At 31.3% G+C, this 21,559-nt stretch overlaps 1 protein-coding gene across 1 annotated transcript in view; it reads right to left on the reverse strand.

Annotated features, from left to right (window-relative positions):
• The window catches only part of MS3_00010219 (uncharacterized protein), a 63,988-nt gene extending 42,970 nt beyond the window's left edge, over window positions 1–21,018 (reverse strand). Inside the window, exon 1 of the mRNA XM_051218579.1 lies at window positions 18,240–21,018. Coding sequence (XP_051075132.1) covers window positions 18,317–20,839 — 2,523 coding nt within the window. The 5' untranslated portion in view covers window positions 20,840–21,018 and the 3' untranslated portion in view covers window positions 18,240–18,316. The remainder of the gene's footprint in view (window positions 1–18,239) is intronic.
• Between the last annotated feature and the right edge of the window lie 541 nt (window positions 21,019–21,559).

A 21,559-nucleotide genomic window follows, 5' to 3' on the forward strand; every position in this document is an offset into this window, starting at 1 on the left:
TATAGCACTTGTCTACAGATGTACAACTATGAGAAAATTATATAGATCATATTATGTCATGTTTTCAAGATCATCGACCTTGACGAACGCTTATGATTAGAAGATTATTTTAATTAACGTTTAAAATTATCAAACATGAAATATGTTTTCCGTTCATATTTTACATTCCTATTCTGAATTGTGTAACTAGCTAAATCTAAACGTGATTTAAAGTGATTTGATGGGATTTAAAGTAAACCAGTATATTATGTAACTCCACCTGGAGCCCCTCTGGGGCTACTGTCGGTCTCAAGTCCAGGATAAAGGAGGTGGGTTGGGCATGGGGTTAGCGACCTTATCCCGTAGAAAACTAACTTGCTAAATAAACGCTAACCAGGAAAAATTACTATTCAAGTAAGTGTATTATGTCTTAAATTTAGTTCTAATTTAAAAAGAGATGATTGACATTATGTTAACGAAAGTTTTTTTATAAAGTATACTTTTTTTCTATAGATTAATTTTTTGAGAAAAGCTTGTTGTCTAGGTAGTGGCATTACAAAGTTGATCGGAACAAGGTATGTAAAATGAGTTTGAAACGCTAAGATAATAAGACGGAAAGTTGATGTTTAAAGTAATAAACGGTAGTTGAATATGGGGAAGTGTGCGCTTCTAGTTATTTTTTTAGGGTAGTGACTTAATATTTACAAACTTGGATATCCTAATCATGTTAACATTTTTATCGTCTATGTTAGACTAATTGACAAGTTTATGTTTTTTTTCAAATTTTATGCTGACAATGGATTTACAAATAATATTATGCATAGGTTACTGTAATAATAGTTAGATTTGTATTGATTGCGTAAATAAATCGGAGTGAAAGATCTTTTAAAAACATAAAAAATTTAGATCATTCATTACGAAAGCCATCATTCAGAAGATTCAAGTGTTTATTAACAGTGGTCTACGCAAAATACTTCAGATCCGTTGACCAGACACTATCAGTAACAACCTACTGTGAGAGAGAACAAACCAGATCTCAGCGGAGTAAAAAAATCAGAAAGAGTCGCTGGAAGTGGATAGGACACACATTGAGGAATGCATCCGACTGCGTCACAGAGCAAGCTTTCACTTGGAATCCTCAAGGCCAAAGGAGGAGAGGAAGACCAAAGAACACATTACGCCGAGAGATGGAGACAGACATGAGAAGAATGATCGACAATTGGATAGAACTAGGAAGGAAAGCCCAGGACAGAGTGAGTTGGGGAATGCTGGTCAGCGGCCTATGCTCCACTGGGAGTAACTGGCCTAAGTAAGTAAGTAATACTATTATTTAAAATAGTTACGCTAAAAATTTACAGCAGACATTGTAACTGCCTACTTGTGTCTCTCAGTCAACAGATGAATCACATGGAATATTTTCTTCAGTAGTTTTTAACAAGTATGATATTATCAAGAAACGATTGGAACATGTTATTATAGCTTTAACCTTATGGTTAATAATACAATTTTTAAAAAAGTTGCAATCAAAACACATCGTTTTTATCTAATAGAACCACTTTAGTGACCATAGATTAGAAAACATTTGGAATTTAAGTTTTGGACTTTAAATAGTACTCGATATGTAGTGAAAGCAAAAATTAAAACAAACTAAATTCTGGAGATACAACTAAAGACTTGTTACTTGTAATAAGCTGTAAAACAAGTCTCAATTGGATTCTTCACACTAATGATAATATACATACCAGAAACAACACCAATGTCTAGCAACTTTATAAAAGTGGCGATTAGAATAAATGAAATTTTCAAATACTTTTGTTCATGATTTCTCTCTGGTAGCTGATGATAGTTCCTCACACAGACTAAGCTTAAATATAATAGTCCTAGAAAACTGACATTATTGAATATTAAATTTTTCTATAACTAGATGTTTCTCTATGGAGAAATTTTATGATTCAAAATTGATATTCATATGGCTTCATTCTGACATCTGACAGACAGGGAACATGATATCGAGAAATATCCAACTTTTTCACTTCAATATCGAGTTTCGAATAATTTCACAGTAGATGAAGAATTATGTCTTCTCTATGTGTTAGAAGCCTTCTGCTTAAACTCAAAAATGAACAAACTTATGTTTTCGTACAAAATGTATTCAATTCAATTATCTTCCTTTACCCACAAGAGGTTTATTCTATTCTCAATTCAATTTAACGTAGTAGGTATAATAAACATTTACCTTCTCCTATTCACCACCACCTTTTCGTTTATGTATTTCATCTTCTCTTCCCTATTAAATCTACTCCTACTTATACAATCATCTTTTTTTCAATCTATAAAGTAATTTTTTCTTAATTATGAATTATTGTTACTGTTCTAATCTCTTTCATTTTGTATTGTTTACATAAGATTTTAATCTATAAACTGAAGATCATTTCCTGAATATTTAACTTTTCCTACAGTATTTTTTATGTGACCTTTTTACTAATGATAATTCTTGTAAGTAATTAAAATATATTTAACTTATAATCCACTATTTACGGTTTATAATATCGATTACTTCATATATAACTTTCATATATATATCCATCAATTCGATGGATATTTAGGACTACAAATGATCAATCTCTAAATATCCATGGGAGGATTTAAAGAAGCAATACAAAAAACAAATTAAAACTTCACCCGATTTCACAAGCTAGTGGCCATCAGGACTCTACAGGTAAGTGTATGACGCGATGAAGTTTGAAGCAAACGGTATTGGGTTCAGTCCCCGGAGTGAACAATAACTCTGAGATGTAGATGTATCTAGCTGACAAGTCCCAAATAGGACGAAACGCGCATCCTGGATCCCACTGCTAGCCACCATTCATCTTTACTTTTATATATATCCCTTCATATACTGTGTGAAACCTGAAAAGATTTCGACAACTATTGTTCACTAAATATTCTTAAATTTTTGACCATACACTGTGGATTCTTAAATGATCCAACAATTTACACACCTAAGCATTTCGCCTATATAATTATTGTCTTTCTGGTATAAAAAATCTAGAGAATTTGATTTTATGAATTCCAAACGAATGTATATAGTGTACATTTATTTATGGTAATTTATTAGCATAATCCATTAATAAAATGTAGTAGGATTAAAAGTGATCCATTTACACAATGAAACCGGGTATGAATTAGTGAAAGCCATTTAATATATACTGCTGTCAGTTATCGCAAGGACCATATGACTTTTTTATATCATATATATAACACTTACGCCTTTTACCCCTCATGGAAGAGCATATGCCATCCACAAGCATTCTCCATCGGAATTTGTACTGTACAATCCTTTTCTGTTGTTTCCAGTTGTCATTCATCCTTTTCATGTCTGCTTCTAATTTCCAACGCATTGTTTTCTTTGATCTTTCTCTTTTCCATTTCGCTTCATGGTTCCAAGTTGGCGCTTGTCTTCAGATGAAGTTTAGTGATTTCCATAATGTATGTCCTATCCACTTCTAAAGTCTTTTCCTGATTTCCTCATAAGCTGGAAGCTGGTTTGTCCTCTTCTATAGTAGGCTGTTGCCGATTATATCCGGCCAACGGATATTGAGTACCTAACGTAGACAACTATTTATAAATACTTGTACCTTTTTGATTATGGTTGTTATAGTTCTCGAAGTTTCAACTGAGTACACTAGAACTATCTTGACGTTCGTATTGAAGTATCACTTTGATATTTGTTGAAAGTTGTTTCAAGTTCCATATGTTCGTCAGTTGTAAGAATGCTGTCATTGCTTTGACAATCCTTGTCTTTACGTCTGCATCTGAACCTCCTTGTTCATCGATGATGCTTCCCCGATATGTACGTGAAAGATTCTACATCCTCCAAAGCTTCTCCGTCAGGTATGATTGGGTTGGTGTTTATAATGTTCTATTTAAGAAACTCGCTTTTTCCCATGTGCATGTTGAGGTCCACTGGTGCAGAGGCTGCTGCTGCACCAGTTGTTTTCATCTATATTTGTTCGTGTGTATAGGACGACAATTGATTTATTAAAGAGTAGTGATTACTTTCAAGCTTGTGTAGTCTTTTAGTTCACATGGAACTTTATCGATTAAGTTGCAATTTTGATATTTAGATACTGGGTACTATCTTGAGATTTTGGGCTACTAGATCAATACTGAGTCATTAATCAACTGTAAATGCATCTTAGTGTTATAGGATGCTATCGACCCGAAAAGATAAGTGATATCATCCTTAACTGAAAAGCTGATTGACGCGGATTCGAATTTCACATTGGATATCAGTTTCTTTTTAGCTAACTAGCATGCCATGCTAACGAGTGTCAACACGCACAAAATATATGTCTAGGGTTTTCATTGAAACGTCCTTCAATTACCTAACAATGTACACATATGATAGCTAAAACAATTAGGGTTAATTCAACTTCAGTTGTTTTGCTTACATATCGATTACAAAAACTTGTTTATAAAATTCATGAAATTTTTGTGTCTTCCCAGTTTTAGAAAAACACTGAAACCACATTCAATCAAAACACATCCCTTTCTTAAATTTAATCACATTTAATTGCATTCCGAAAAGCGAAAAAGTCGTCTTCACTAGTTATATGTTTTGAGTCAATATTAATAAAAGTGCCAATCAAAAAAGATTTACCTACTATATAATTCATTTGCTTCGCATTATAGGACTGATAAATGCTTGTTTTTTTATTTTGTGAAACATATCTCTCGAGGCGATATTGTGGATGCGCACTGCTGAGGAGTCCCACAATAGGATAAAACGGCCGTCCGATGCTCCCAGGTTTTCCATAGTGGTCTAGCTTCAATAAACTCATGATGTCAACTATTAAAATTCCCATAATATCAACAAAACGCCTTCTGATATCACAAAATGACCCTATTTGGACAGTCATTGTAAACCAGGAAAATTTGGACAGCTATTATATCCTGATAAATACATATAGACAATTGTATGTTGGCTGTTTAGTCTGTAGAAAAAGCATTCGCTACAAAAACTGAAGGTTCTGCGGTCAATCCCTAGTTAAGTTGTGAATACCCACTACTGATGAGTCACATACTGTATCGAAACAGTTGTGCAATCGTTCTAATGAAAGACGGTCGCGTATGTCGTCAAATTCATTGATCTCTATAAAACTATCTTATTTGTTCTGTATCTTGACAAATTTCCCGTTCACTTTGATAATGTTAAATAATGTGGTGAAAAATATGTTTACAGATAACCATACAGAAATGATTTTTGTCCAATGAAATTACTATTATCAACCAGATACATCTCTTCATAATATTTATGTACATATATATGCCAATTAATTTGAAGCAAATAATGTTAAGATCAGAATAGAACCCCACATTTCTATTACCTTAATCATAAATTTCTAAATCATTCAATTATTGCAAAACACAAGAAGTAATCATAAGAATTAGAAATCATGCATTCACATGGCAACTATTGTAACAAATAATACTTTTGTTGTTATAAATAATATTCAATTACTCCAGTAATTTTTTCAGTAAAAAAAAGTCTATAGTAAATTATAAAGATTTTCTGTTGAGTAAAAACTATTATGCTAGATAAGCAGCTGTTGTAACACTGCAGGATAAAATAATACATATAGAATAATAGAAGAAAACTACTATTAACCCATTAACAGACAGTAAATGAACATCATATTTAAACATATTCCAAAGGTATATGCTTTCATTTTATGTCTTTAGTATTTATAATACACACGAACTAAACTATGTCTAATTTTCTATTAATAAGCTTATTAATATGTATTGTGATTTTTTGCGTAGAAAAGTCGTATCTAGGGGAAATAACAATATATATATGTATGATATTGATTTTATAACGGGCATTGTTAAACCTACTTACTTACGCTTGTTACCCCTTTTGTAAAGATATAGGCCACCCATCAGCATTCTCCATCGGAATTTGTACTGTACAATCCTTTTCTGTTGTTTCCAGTTGTCATTCATCCTTTTCATGTCTGCTTCTAATTTCCAACGCATTGTTTTCTTTGATCTTTCTCTTTTCCATTTCGCTTCATGGTTCCAAGTTGGCGCTTGTCTTCAGATGAAGTTTAGTGATTTCCATAATGTATGTCCTATCCACTTCTAGAGTCTTTTCCTGATTTCCTCCTCAGCTCGTCAGCAACGTGTACTTGTAATCTTGCAAGAACTGATGCTCCGTAACGGATTCGATCCCGTGTCACCCAACCTCACCGTCAGAGAGTTTACTAATGAGCAATCCGGTTTGCGACTGACCTCATGTAGGAGTGAAATGTATTTATGATTTGTTGATCATTGGGTGGTGATCAGTGTCACGTGTGTCAGGTCCTTCATAGTGCAGAATGAATTCTGTCGTTCAAATTGCAATTTCATGGACCTAAATCAAGGGTGTCCTGTTGACTACCTCCTACCATTATCTCATAAGTTATACTTCGTAAACCTCGTTATGATAATATTTTCTCCCTAGAACAGAAAATACATCAATACTAAAAACACCACACTAATGCAAGCCCTCGTAGTATCTCTTACAATAATTGTATCATGCTTAATTGATGAACGATAACTTTATATGAAGGCATATATTTTTCAAATAAATTGACATATCAATGCTGTAAAACTGAGATCTATAACTTACTATTTTATGAATTTGAGAGATGATCAAAATAGAAGTAAATACCTCTCATTATACAATGTCATGACTCAGTTGATATGATAAATCTATGTGAGACTATATACTTATTGTAAAATGTGATCCATAGACGAACCCACCAATAATAAAGTGAAACGCCCACCACTACATTAACTCCCTTTGACCTTATGCGACTGCATCTCTTTATTAACCAATCGCCGTTTGATGTTCATTGTAAAACAATATTTGCTTGTTGACTCATTTTTCCTATACCCTGGCTACTGTTCAGTATGTTATTTGTCTCTGTTTTTCCCTGTATTAATAAACCGTACTGTTTGTTTGTACACTAACGATATTAATTTATGTTTTAGAAACAGATAAAGTTTATCTAACCAAATAGCTTGCTTGTTCTGACTTTGGCCAAACCAAGACTCTGTATTCGACGGTCTAGGGAATAGCTCAGAATTAAACCTGTAGTAAATTGCTTCCTACACTTATATTATTCAAATAAAGTTCCAGTCAAATACTGCTTTTATATCCGATCATGAAATTTCGCTTTTTTTTTGTGGTTGTTGTTATTGTTGAAAATACTGAGACGACTAGAAATCACTGTTTCATCAATAAGGTGTCAATGTTACTGATTTAGAATATAATATGAATATTTTATTAACTTAGTCTTTTTTTTCTAAAATATAAATTTAATCAATCACGGTCATATTTCTTACTTAGCAATAGGTATCATATGATTGTCTAAACAAATGATGACCGGATATAAAACAATCTCCCACACACAACAAAAAATAAGAAACTACATATAGAAGAATAATTTAGTTAAATAATTTTAAGAATAACAAATAGAATATATTTTACATCAATCTGATCATCATTCTATGAAAGAACTAACTAGTGAGTCGTTTACATCACAATGAAGTGTGAGTTAGTGAAACACTCAGAATAATGAATCATAAAGTGAAAATTCCCATTTTTTGACATTTGGTAAATAAAGAAGGAAGTTTGAAATAGCTTAACAATGTAATACTCATGGTCTATCTTCTATTTTGAAAATAAAAAAATGTTCTATTCTCATGCTCTTGTGGAGGCCCTTTATTTTGTCGTCATTTAGATTGAACGATGTTGTCGTAAGGGCTCTCCACTTTAGTGACCCGAGATCTGACACCAAGGTGATTGTAATGGTGATTGTTGTTGAAATATATATGTCTCCAATCATCGTATATAATCATCAACTTAAATCACGATAGTCAATAACGGAACTAAATAAGTCAAATAACGAGAATGAACTTTTGTATGTGCAGTGAATGGAATAGAACGAAGCAAAACGACTCGCAGTGGAGATGGCGGGCAAGCCAACTCCCCTTTAGTCAAGAGTTAATCAATATTTATAGTTGCACAAAAGTAAGTTACAGACACGTGATGAATAATGGGATAGGAAGTGTACACACACCTACGCGCTCATATAAAAACAGTCAAGATTGATAAGCGAATAATTAACAAGGTCAAAATGTGACTCAAGTAGAATGAATAGAATGGGCTGTCCGAAAGCTAGAATAAGGTATATGGGCTTAACATAATAACCAACACTACACTCTCCTAGACTATAATATTATTCTATATCTACACTTCAATTCAGTTTATTGTAAATGCTTCTTAAATAAAGTATGTACAATTGTTTTGTTTTCATGATTAATACTATAGTATTTTTTGGATGTAAACAGCTAAAAAGAATTCACGAAATGAATGGATTCATGTAATTCTGTTATAATAATTGATCTTTATACAATTTTATTCATTTATAAAATTGTATAAAGCCTAAAATATCTGGTTTCGTTTTGAAATGGTTTTATTTTAACAGTGGAATTGTCCATAGTTGTTTGAGAATGTGTTGTTGAATTGAATTAGATGATTTGTTGACAATTTATACTATGTTGTTTTAACTCATTTACGAAAGCTAGTTTTTTTGTTCATCTTATTAAATAATACAGTCTACTTTTGATAGTGATCACAATAATTAATACTTAGTGTTAGAGGTCCTTGAAGATGAATAATACCATAGAATTTAGAATAAATTCTTGTGTTTTTGTATAAACGGTTCATTTATCTGTTATTTGCTTTGTTTGGATTTCTACTAGATGTTTCTAAGATATTGGCATATGGCAGTAGAACAATTTAAATAAAGTCCACTAAGAATATTATGTCGTTAATATTGCTGACAAAATTTAAAGCTTTAAGAGAATAATTGAAGCAAACACTAAAATATTCAACATGTAAACTGACCACTTTGACATAAGATTCATTATCTTTGGAGATATTAAAGTATTATAGATCACTTCAATTACCCACAGTCGTAGGAAACTATTTGTAAGCTTTTAACGAAAAAAGAACTCATCAGTTATGTAAGAGACAATTGTTAGTAATTGACATATTTTTTTATGTGTAACCATGACTAAATACCGATGCTATTCAAATCCTATCTGCACACTTTATTAAAGTTTCCAAACTGCGATTACTCATGAAGTACAGGTTTTTCAACGTGTTTGAAATTCATTCGATTGTTAATACAAGTTCAATCTCATGAGCGTTACTTAAGTATTCAATGGGTTTTAATGTTGTATTCAGCATGGTTATCAGATTTTTTTATCGTTTGATTGATCTAAAATTAATCAACATGTATACTACGTTTGCTTTAAAAGGGGTTTAATTTATATAAATCGCACATGTATCGAAATAAATTGTTTATGAATAAGTGAACATATGGTAAGAAAGAATCGCTTTTTACCAAAATAAGGTTTTTAATAAAATAGAAATAATGAACTAATAGTTGAATAAAGAATTGAGTTAAAATGAAATAGTCATTTTATGTCAAAATCATCTTATTCACGAGTTTTTTAAAATTTTCAACCGAAATCTCGAACTTATGCTTAGAATAAAATCTAGTTTGTGAATGCAAATATATGCTCAAGTCATTTAAAAACAACTGTCAGTCTTATCAATCATTCATACAATTCTATATTTTTATATTATTTTCAACGTTTATTTATTTAAATGGTTAAGATCATGAGTCAGTTGAAGCTAGACCACCATGGGAAACCCGGAAGCACTGAACGGCCGTTTCGTCCTATTGCGGGACTTCTCAGCAGTGCGCATCCACGACCTCGCCTCCTGCGAGTCCCGAACTCAGGACCTACTGGTTTCGCGCGCGAGCACTTAACCACTAGACCACTGAGCCTACCGGCATCCGACGGTGTTAATGTCTAACTTCAACTAATCCGCAAAATTGATCGACACATCCACCATTGTCTTCAGTGACTTACTATCTCACAACAGACTTGGTTGAACTCCACCAGTCACTACTTCTCAATAGAACTCCCGGATATACCTCTCGAAGCCAGTCACTAGTGGGCAAATGTTGATTAATATCAAACGGGTTTTGTAGATATTATAGTAATTTCAATGCATAAGATCATGAGTCAGATGATTAATTTCACACTTATTTTGATAATGGTAAAGGTTAATATGATTTAACGTCCATTACACAATTTACAGAATATCTTTACTGAATAACTAGATAAGATTTTAAACCAGACATTCTTTAAGATCATCATTATAGAAATTCAATGTTTACAAATTTAAATAGTTAGAAGATTCATTTATGCAAAAAAGATCACTCTGACAGAAGAATAATTAACCTATTAGATCAATCAATCTTTCAAGTATACTTTTAGACAGTTTATAGTTCTTAATACAAGAATGAATAGGCAGTAAATTAAACGTTGAGTTCACGGGTCGGTTGAAGTTAGATGACCATAGGAAACCTAGGGGCTTTGGATGACCATTCCGTCCTAGTATGGGACTCTTCAGCAGTGTGCATTCATGATCTTGCACGAACGACGCGAACTCAGAATCTTAACCCTTCACCCATTGTTTGAGGTGAGTAACTGTCCCAAATCGGCACAGATTAGACTGATCAAAAGTCCATCTCTGCCTAGAGAGTTAAAGGCGAAAAATACATGTTTGTGCAGTGTATACTTTCGCTTTAAATTGCAATCAAACAAGGCCGAAATTATAGTTTAAATCTCTAAGTAGAAAAAATTCCCATTTTGCCATTTCGTAAATAAAGAAGAAACGAATTGAGCGAAGAAATTTCTTTTCAATTAGTTTTTCATCATGGCTCTACACTAATATATATACGTTTTACAATAATAATATAATACTCATCGAGTGGATACGTTATGTAATAATTACATAATCACATTTAAATTAACATTGATTAATTGGAAGAAAGAGGATTAATAATATTCAAAGTGATCAAGAAGTTGCTATGTTGCGTAATGTAAGAAACAAAGAAGGAACAGAATTTTAACGGATGGTCAATAGGATGGTAGTTACGTAAGAATCAAGAGATGAATGTTGAGAAGTTATTAAGTTCAAAAGCAACAGAAATAAAATTACAAAAGTTAAAAAAAAAATAGAAGAAGTATGAAAAATAGTTCTTTTGAAGGAAATCTTAAACTGATGGCCAGGGCAGGGAAAGTGGTTGTACGAATCTCTTTTGAATGCAAAGGTCAGGTTTGTGAACATGGATTGCGATGGCTTCCGCAATGTGCAAGAGGCGCACTCGTAAACCATGTGGCAAATTAGATGGGATATTGTAGATAACCTTAAAAGCTTTATTCAATTCGACTTGATGACCTGTGTCAACCAAGTGAGAGAGAATAGAACTTTTAATCACTTTTACCTGTCCTTTGTTTAACCACGACGGATGATGTTCAGTAATGCGGTGACGGACCTGTCGAATTGTACGCCCTATGTAACTGGCTCCACAGGAGTAGTTGAAACGATAGATACACATAGATTTGGCGAATTCAGGCAGTCTGTCTTTGTTGGCTGTTCTTATCTTGGGATAGTTGTAGAAGATGACATTTAATCTGGCAGCATTAAATGTCTTTTGTACGGCTCTTCTTAGTTTCTGAGTCAAGGTTTCTTCAATGGTGTCATTTATGAATTGTAGTTTTATGAATAGTACCTTCTTATGGACGGTGGGTATCTTTGTCCTTGTTTTCTTCTCCATCATATGTTTGTCGATGAATTTCATGGGATACCCATTCATGCTAAGTAGGTTCCGAATATTATTCAATTCTTCTTCGATGGTGTCTTCAGAGCAAATCATTCTAGCCCGATGTGTCAAGATTTTTATCAAGTTCCTTTTGTATCTGATTGGAACTGCACTGTGGAAATGAGTGTATTGTCCTGCTGCTGACTTTCTGTGTACTCTTCTTTTTATAGTTCCATCTGTTCTTCTAGTTAGTTGGACATCTAGAAATGATATGCTGTCGTTCTGTTCATCTTCTGATGTAAAATTAATTGATGGATGAACGTTATTAAATGTATTAAGTAAATTGTCCTTATCATTCTCTTTTTCTAGTACTATGAAGGTGTCGTCTATATAGCGATAATAAGTTGGTAAATGGCTAATTATGTTTTTAAGTGGTCCGTTTTCCAGTTTTGCAAGGAAAATATCAGCCAGTAGAGGGCCCAATGGTGATCCCATGGCAACTCCATCTAGCTGTCTATAGTATTCATTGTCAAATCTGAATTGTGCATTGATTGTGCATCTGAGAATTAACTGTTTTATCGCGGATGCTGGAATCGGGGTTTCTATGCGTCTCTCTGTTAGTTCATTGCAAATAAAATCAACTGTTTCTTGTAGTGGAATGTTAGTGAATAAAGATGATACATCAAGTGATAACATGAAATTATTCTTGACTGATAGATTTTTTATGTTCTCAACAAATTCAAAGGAATCCTTGACACTATGCTTGACAATTTCTTTGTGTAATGGTTTAAGAATTTGCACCAACAGTTAATTCTCAGATGCACAATCAATGCACAATTCAGATTTGACAATGAATACTATAGACAGCTAGATGGAGTTGCCATGGGATCACCATTGGGCCCTCTACTGGCTGATATTTTCCTTGCAAAACTGGAAAACGGACCACTTAAAAACATAATTAGCCATTTACCAACTTATTATCGCTATATAGACGACACCTTCATAGTACTAGAAAAAGAGAATGATAAGGACAATTTACTTAATACATTTAATAACGTTCATCCATCAATTAATTTTACATCAGAAGATGAACAGAACGACAGCATATCATTTCTAGATGTCCAACTAACTAGAAGAACAGATGGAACTATAAAAAGAAGAGTACACAGAAAGTCAGCAGCAGGACAATACACTCATTTCCACAGTGCAGTTCCAATCAGATACAAAAGGAACTTGATAAAAATCTTGACACATCGGGCTAGAATGATTTGCTCTGAAGACACCACCGAAGAAGAATTGAATAATATTCGGAACCTACTTAGCATGAATGGGTATCCCATGAAATTCATCGACAAACATATGATGGAGAAGAAAACAAGGACAAAGATACCCACCGTCCATAAGAAGGTACTATTCATAAAACTACAATTCATAAATGACACCATTGAAGAAACCTTGACTCAGAAACTAAGAAGAGCCGTACAAAAGACATTTAATGCTGCCAGATTAAATGTCATCTTCTACAACTATCCCAAGATAAGAACAGCCAACAAAGACAGACTGCCTGAATTCGCCAAATCTATGTGTATCTATCGTTTCAACTACTCCTGTGGAGCCAGTTACATAGGGCGTACAATTCGACAGGTCCGTCACCGCATTACTGAACATCATCCGTCGTGGTTAAACAAAGGACAGGTAAAAGTGATTAAAAGTTCTATTCTCTCTCACTTGGTTGACACAGGTCATCAAGTCGAATTGAATAAAGCTTTTAAGGTTATCTACAATATCCCATCTAATTTGCCACATGGTTTACGAGTGCGCCTCTTGCACATTGCGGAAGCCATCGCAATCCATGTTCACAAACCTGACCTTTGCATTCAAAAGAGATTCGTACAACCACTTTCCCTGCCCTGGCCATCAGTTTAAGATTTCCTTCAAAAGAACTATTTTTCATACTTCTTCCATTTTTTTTTTAACTTTTGTAATTTTATTTCTGTTGCTTTTGAACTTAATAACTTCTCAACATTCATCTCTTGATTCTTACGTAACTACCATCCTATTGACCATCCGTTAAAATTCTGTTCCTTCTTTGTTTCTTACATTACGCAACATAGCAACTTCTTGATCACTTTGAATATTATTAATCCTCTTTCTTCCAATTAATCAATGTTAATTTAAATGTGATTATGTAATTATTACATAACGTATCCACTCGATGAGTATTATATTATTATTGTAAAACGTATATATATTAGTGTAGAGCCATGATGAAAAACTAATTGAAAAGAAATTTCTTCGCTCAATTCGTTCCTTCTTTAGAAAAAATTCCATTCAGTTTTTGATTACACTATTACTAAAGGGTATCAGCAGTCAGTTACTAAAATGTTTCGCTTTTTTTGATGAAAATAAGTTAAGTAAATTGTAGTTCGTGTACTGAATTCGTGCCACAGTTCACAGGCTTTTCCAAACACTCAAAGAAGCTCTAATTGAGGCCGTCCTTTAATACTCGTCAAAATCCAGGCTAAATTTTTCCGTACATATTTCGTTCGATATACGTTTGAACATCCAAAGAATAATAAGATGCGATAGAATTTCTGGTGATCACCCTGACTTTTCCAAGAACAATAATTGAAAGCCAATTGTATTTGTAAAACTTTGATCTTTTGGTTCACATCCTACCACGATTATACAAAATATGAAACCCATGTAAAATGTACAGGTATCGTAGTGAATACTACTGTTTAATCACCTAGTTGAACTCTGATAATTTTGACTTTTTAGTTTAGAGTTCAACAGTTCCATTCTTTGACGATCAAAATAATTATCTTAAAACACATCAAATACAGAAAAAAAATTAAGTGTAGTACTGAGTGTGAGACAACTGTTGGAGAATGTTATAATACATGGTCAACTTACATGTTCAGTTATTTACTGTGTGTAGCCATATAAAATTCTGATTGATAATGAAACAACTAACTAATAGGTTTTATCAATCTTTAGATATTTTTAAAGTTAATACAACTTCATAATTATAGTGAAATCCTAGAACTTTATTCGTCACGTCATTTCATATAAAAACCGAATTTGCTAATAGCTAGTTAACTGTGACATTCTGCTGATGTTGAGTTCTTTAAACAAGATAAATTAAGTGGTGAGCTTTTATTATCAGTTTGGTCAACGTCATCAGCGATTAGCTTCTGCAGAAATAGGTTTCTTAGTTCTTAAACCAGTTTCAAATCAGTTTATTTTGAAGATATTTTCGAGGATTTTGTTGTTTTCATGGTTGATACTTGTTCTTATATTCACTTTGATTGTCCTGTACCTCTTGACTCAGACGCGCTGTACATCTCACTTTGTTGAATGAGGTGATTGACCTAGTGTGATATAAATAATACCATCTGACTGAGTAAACTCAATGACACCAAAAGCTACAAATCTCTATTATTTCAACTAAACATAATGTAACCGTTCACGTTACCAAAAATATGTTTCCAGGATTTAATAAAGGCATTTAAACAACTAGATAACTTATTGAATACTGTCTTTGAATTCATGAATAATTTATTTAAAATCGATTTATGCTTAATACAATCTTTCAGCTATTTAGTATAATTGGTTGACAGTTATTTACTTGTCAACCAACTTTAAATAAACCACTAATATTTCAAAACGATCGGTGTATAAGTTACTTTGACGATAAAAATATGTTTTGAATTAAAAAAAAAAAAAGAATTAAATTGAGAACAATGATTTTTAATCATTTTGTTGATGACTTGCCATATGTTGAAACTAAGATAGGCAACAAAATAACATTTATAATTTGTATAGTTTTTCCTGATAGCTTAACTGACAACTCAGCAATTTGTAGTCTAAGTAATAATCAATTTTATGTTTCATACAATTGGTTTCCTTGATAAACTTTTATAAAGCGAGAACAACTAGTACTGTAGGTTAAAATTAATTCGTTTCAAGTTCTTTGATACATTCAGTTAAAACACTGATTTCGATAGATAATCGAAGAAATAAAATAGTTTACAAATATAATGTTAACAGTTAAATTCACGAATCAATCTAGGCTATACTGTTGTTGAAAACTCGTGAATTCAACTGTTAAAATACTATAATCTCCACAAATCCTCATAATCATAAGAATCATGTGCTCACTAGTGGCCAGCTTCAAACTTCAATTTTTAGAGTTCTGATGAGAAGTCGTGACCAGTGGAGTTCAATCTGTGTTTGGTAGAGACAGGTATCCTTCTCAGACAATGTATAAAGGGTTGCTCAACCATTCATGGATCGATTGAAGTTAAACATTAACACAGTTGGATGCTGGCTCAGTAGTATAGAGGTTTGGCGTTCGCACACAACACCGAAAGTACTGAGTTCGATTCCCTCTTACGGAGTCGTGGATGTGCGCTGTTGGGGAGTCTCTTACTAGGACTAACCGGCCGCCTGGTGCTTCTAGGTTTTCAATGGTGGTCTAGCTTAGATTGACCAGTGAATCAACTGTGAGAATACTACAAACTCCACAAATCCCCATAACGAACATTTTGAGTGTTACATGCATGAAAATGATTTAGTTCATTAGTGAAAAATAATCATAATTGTTTCGCATATTCACATAATTCTAAGTTAAAGTTGAGTGAAACAGATGAGAGAGAGAGAGACTATGTCGCAATAGTACAAGAAAAATGTACATATTATTGATAGATTTGATGGTCAATGCAAAGGATAATAATGAAGTTGTGATAACTACATTGGCAAAGGGTTAAACAATGCATAGTTGAAAATTGTTCAAAGAATCTTAGTCCAGAATTGTTATCCAATGAAGCTTGTAAATGAGTACTTTAATTTTACTAACAAGATGTTGCAACAAGTCATTTCCCTGAGGTTTGTGCTTATAGAACCTATTCAAATGGGATTATCTTGGCTCATAATATAGTTATCAATTAAGGTGCAGCATTGGATTGATTTTTCCTCATGCCAGTTTGATAATTACATGTGAAACAACATCCTCGTTAAGGAAATCTTAGGCAATAGATCTTCTCTAGTTGTTCCTTTCTGGAATTTTCCATTCTTTTATACCTGAAATTGAATGTACATTGGAAGGACGATAGTCGGTATAGTTTTAAAAAAATCTTATGACTCATACCTCCAAGTTTGATGATAATTTGATTTGAGCAACTAACCAGTGTGATATAAAGATATATAGTGGATAGGGGTTATTTAGTACATTTTAGAATGGTGTTTCAATTAATAAATATGTATAATTATGACAGATATCACCTTTATACAGAAATGGCAACAAATCGACGTGTTAACAACAATCTATGTATTCAAAAATAGATTACGGTTCACTTTGGATTCCCATGGTATTCAGTTTACTCTCCTTCTTCCTTCTATTATTTCTCCGCCTAATTTCAAACCATTATTATTACTATTATCGATAGTTAAAAACATTCTATTTAATAAAAATAACGTTTTTATTGATCATTTTTCTCGATTTTTTGCTACTCATTTATAGTCATGAAAATTATTTTTACTATTTCAAAATTATTCAATAAAATATTTGACATCTAATCAATTAAGCCATTCAAGCAATTGCGTTCTCTTATATTATTATCATCACCACCACCATTATTATTATTACAATTATTATTACTTTATTATTATCCTTTGCATTGACCATCAAATTTATTAATTTGTCCGCCATGATCACAATGATCAGTATAGGGGTTGTGGAGATTGTTAAGTTTTTGATTGAGATCATGAACCAATTGATGTTAGACCACCGTTGGAAACCTGGAGGCACTAGACGGCCGTTTCGTCCTAGTATGGGACTCCTCGGCAGTGGTCTAGTTGGTTAAGCGCCTGGCGCGAGACCGATAGGTCCTGGGTTCGAATCTCGGGACCGTGGATGCGCACTGCTGAGGAGTCCCATACTGGGACGAAACGGCCGTCCAGTGCTTCCAGGTTTCCAACGGTGATCTAACATCAATTGATTCATGATCTCAATGATCACAATGATTTGTATACTTTTTCGTACTATTACGTCATGGTCTCTCTCTCTCTCATCTGTTTCATTCAGCTTTAACTTAGAATTATGTGAATATGCGAAACAATTATGATTATTTTTCACCAATGAACTAAATCATTTTCATGCATGTAACGTACAAAATTATTTGATTCTACGGTGTTAATTATTCTTATTTAACGACAAATTTATGCTAGAACAAATAATAATCATGACTAATTGGAGCCTGCTCCTCCGACTATAGCATTATGTGCTACAAATAGATTTTTTCACACACATCTCACCATTAAATACCTACAGCGTGATCTTTATGGTAAATAAGATGTGTTAAGGAAATTTTGACTTTAAAAACAAAATTCATATTCTCATCAAATTATGATAATATTTATTAGTTACAATCATATATATATATATATATATATATATATATATATATATATAAACACAAATATTTAGAAATAATCTAAATCAGTGGAAGAACTTGCCATATTTCATGAAAAATTGAAGGTATTTCATTTAATTCCTATTCTGTATTTTGTTAATACTTCTGTAAATAATACCATTATTCATCATATCCACTGGAATCTGATACAACATGTAATTTTACAACTGACCCTGTAGTTTCAATAGGATAAATGCAACTATTATTTAAATATTCACATTCTATGATAGTATCATCTGGTTTCGATAAGATTTTAGTACCACTTGTGAATAAATCACATGGTTGACAACATAAAGGTTGTAAATTTACTAATTTTATAGAAACTGGCACAAAAGTTGTTGTTGTCGTTGCTTGTTGTTCTGATACTTCATTAGAACATGTTGGCATATTTGTATACACAGGTTTTAAATGTAATTCTTTATCTATTAATATTTGGGACTTTTGTTCAAATTGTTCCCTTGTAAATGTTTGTAATTTTAATAATTCACAAGGTGGAATTATAGTATCCGTTAATAATTGACAACATTGTATTGTAGATGATAAAGAAGTAGTAATAGTACTTTGATTACCAATCTCTTCATTAGTATTTAATGTTACATGTGAACTCATTGGTATTATTAATTTCGATAAATCAATATAATCCATTTTTATTGATTTATCATATAAATCATTATTTATTATTTGTTTTATATCATTTATTTTATATAATTTAAAGCATAATTTATCAAATAAATGGTTATAACGTCTTATAATAAAACATATAATTGGTATCAATGTTATCATCAATATTTCCATGAATATACAACCTTGTAAATATTGATGTGGAATGTATAAATGTTCATAAATCAATTTAAATAATTTAATATTTTCTGGTTTATTTAAACCTGGTTCATTAAATTTCCATAAATGACAATAATTCATTTGTGATTTCATTAAATTACCATAAATAATTAAACGTATTAAATGATTAATGAATAAACAAAAACTTATTATAATTAAACTCATTGAAAAATATATGATTTGATTGATTTTATGTAATAGATTTAATTGTATGGTTTGTTTATCTAATATATCACTATTATTATTCGTAGTAGTATTATTGTTTAATTGATGATTTTGTTTTAGAGATTCAATTGGTAAATCACATTGATACGTTAAACATGATGATGATGTTGATGGTGTTGATATTGATGTTGATGTTTTACATATTTTACTTATTCTTGTTTTATCTTGATGATTTTGTGATGAACCTATTAATTCTTTTGATAAATTATTCAATTTAATAATATTCTTATTATTACTACTATTACTATTATTTGAAAGGTTTCTTAATTGTTTAATTGAATGGATAGAATTATATGAATGAGTACGTAATTTAAATAATATAAAACAATTAAATATACTCATACTAAATACTAAAAAATTTGGTAATATATCACTTAATAGATTAGTGATTATTTCTAACCATTGTTCTAATGTTGTTTGATTACATACAATAGAAAAATACAATTTTTGATATTCTATATTTTTTATATTTATACATTCATAATGTAATACTTGTTGTATAGGAATAGAATTTGTATTCAATAAATGTTTTATTTTATATTTTTGTAAATTATAATTAATTAATAAACTACCTATTCGTAGAACAATTGAAAATATCCATGATATCATAAAACTTATATACAAAATAATAAATAGATTATGAATGAATGGAATTTTCGAACTATTCATTACATAAATAGATTTTATATAATGTGTATTTATAAGAATGATGATAAATATAGTAATCCAATAAACTGTTAAAAGTCCAAGTAATATATGCTTTGTAAAATAACATAATAAATAATTACGATTCATTAAATTAGTTTGATCTAAAGTAGTAGTTGATTTAGGATCTACAAAAGGACTTGATAATTGTCTAATAGATATAATAAATCCATAAATAGTTCCTATAAAACCTAAATGTAATTCTGAATGTATTGTTAATTGATTATGTTTAATAAGTAAATCATTTTCATTCATTTCATTGTTGTTAAGATGTGAAATAGTTTCAAATTGAGAACTAATAGATTGTTGACATATTTTAAATAATACAGTATGACATAATAACCATATGAACCACATAACATGTATGATAAAACATAATAAACCAAATGAAAATTGTAATATATTCCAAATAAATGATGTTTTTGATGAACTATGAACTTGTGTAAGGAACTTATTCTTTGAATTTGTATGTTTTAAATTTTTAACTGTTTGATCAATAAAATAACTCTTTAAATTATTTTCTTGAAAATCGTCAATTAATGTATTAGTGTCACTGCTATAATTTGCTAAGATTAATTCATTATTATTATCATCTAGTTCATTATTGAAATTTGTTATATTGTTTTCATAATTATTTGTTATATTGACTAAATGACTTGTTCTTTGACTATATTTACGATGGTCCATTTTATAAACAAAATTATCTAATGCAGTTTTTAATATATCAATATCATCATGATGTGTATGTCGTTTTGCTAAACGTAATGTATTTTGCCATGATTGTGTATGAGAAAATTTCAAATTATTAATTATAATTATTATGGTTACCATTGTAGTTTTCAATAAAATATGAAATAAAATGTTTATCTTCATTTGATTATATTGAATAACTGTGAAACATTAATCATCAGTGGGTTATTTATTTTTATATATTTTTTTTGTTTGTTTACTTGGGAATTAATTTTTTACGTGACATATTATTATGAAAAAAATGAAGTTGAATTATTATAAAAAGTTTAATTTCCTTTTAAATTACATGATGAAAATATGGTTGGTAATTGAAATAATAAACAATAGAGAACAATTAATAGTCATATATCTTCTTAAGAATAATTAGCCAATCATGTGAAGCGATTAATTATCCAATAGAAGTGCAAGAAATGCTAAACATTTAACCAATGAATTGAATGATTTTAAATAAATAATTTAAAATGAGATTAAATTTTTTTTAGATAATTAATTGCATAATCTACTGAGTTATTATTGGGTATTGTGAAATAAAATATGTAAACAATAATACTGTGGAGAAATTCAGTAATCTAATATAAGAAAGTTATTATTATCTTGTTTAATATGGATAATTGTATAGGGTAAATATTCGGATTTCATGTTCATTATTCATTAGATTTGTTATCGCTTGTGACCGCCAATTAGAGAGCAGTGACTTATCGATCAGAACAATGACGCGCAAAACACGTGCGAGCAGCCTAGAGTTCTGATTGACCTTGCCTTCCGCCTAGCCCAGCCAGTTAAATCCAGAACACCAATCTCAGCCTCTGCAATATGAATCCTTACATTTCAAACATACTGAGT

The sequence above is a fragment of the Schistosoma haematobium genome, chromosome 1, assembly GCF_000699445.3.
Source record: "Schistosoma haematobium chromosome 1, whole genome shotgun sequence".
Classification (NCBI taxonomy): domain Eukaryota; kingdom Metazoa; phylum Platyhelminthes; class Trematoda; order Strigeidida; family Schistosomatidae; genus Schistosoma; species Schistosoma haematobium.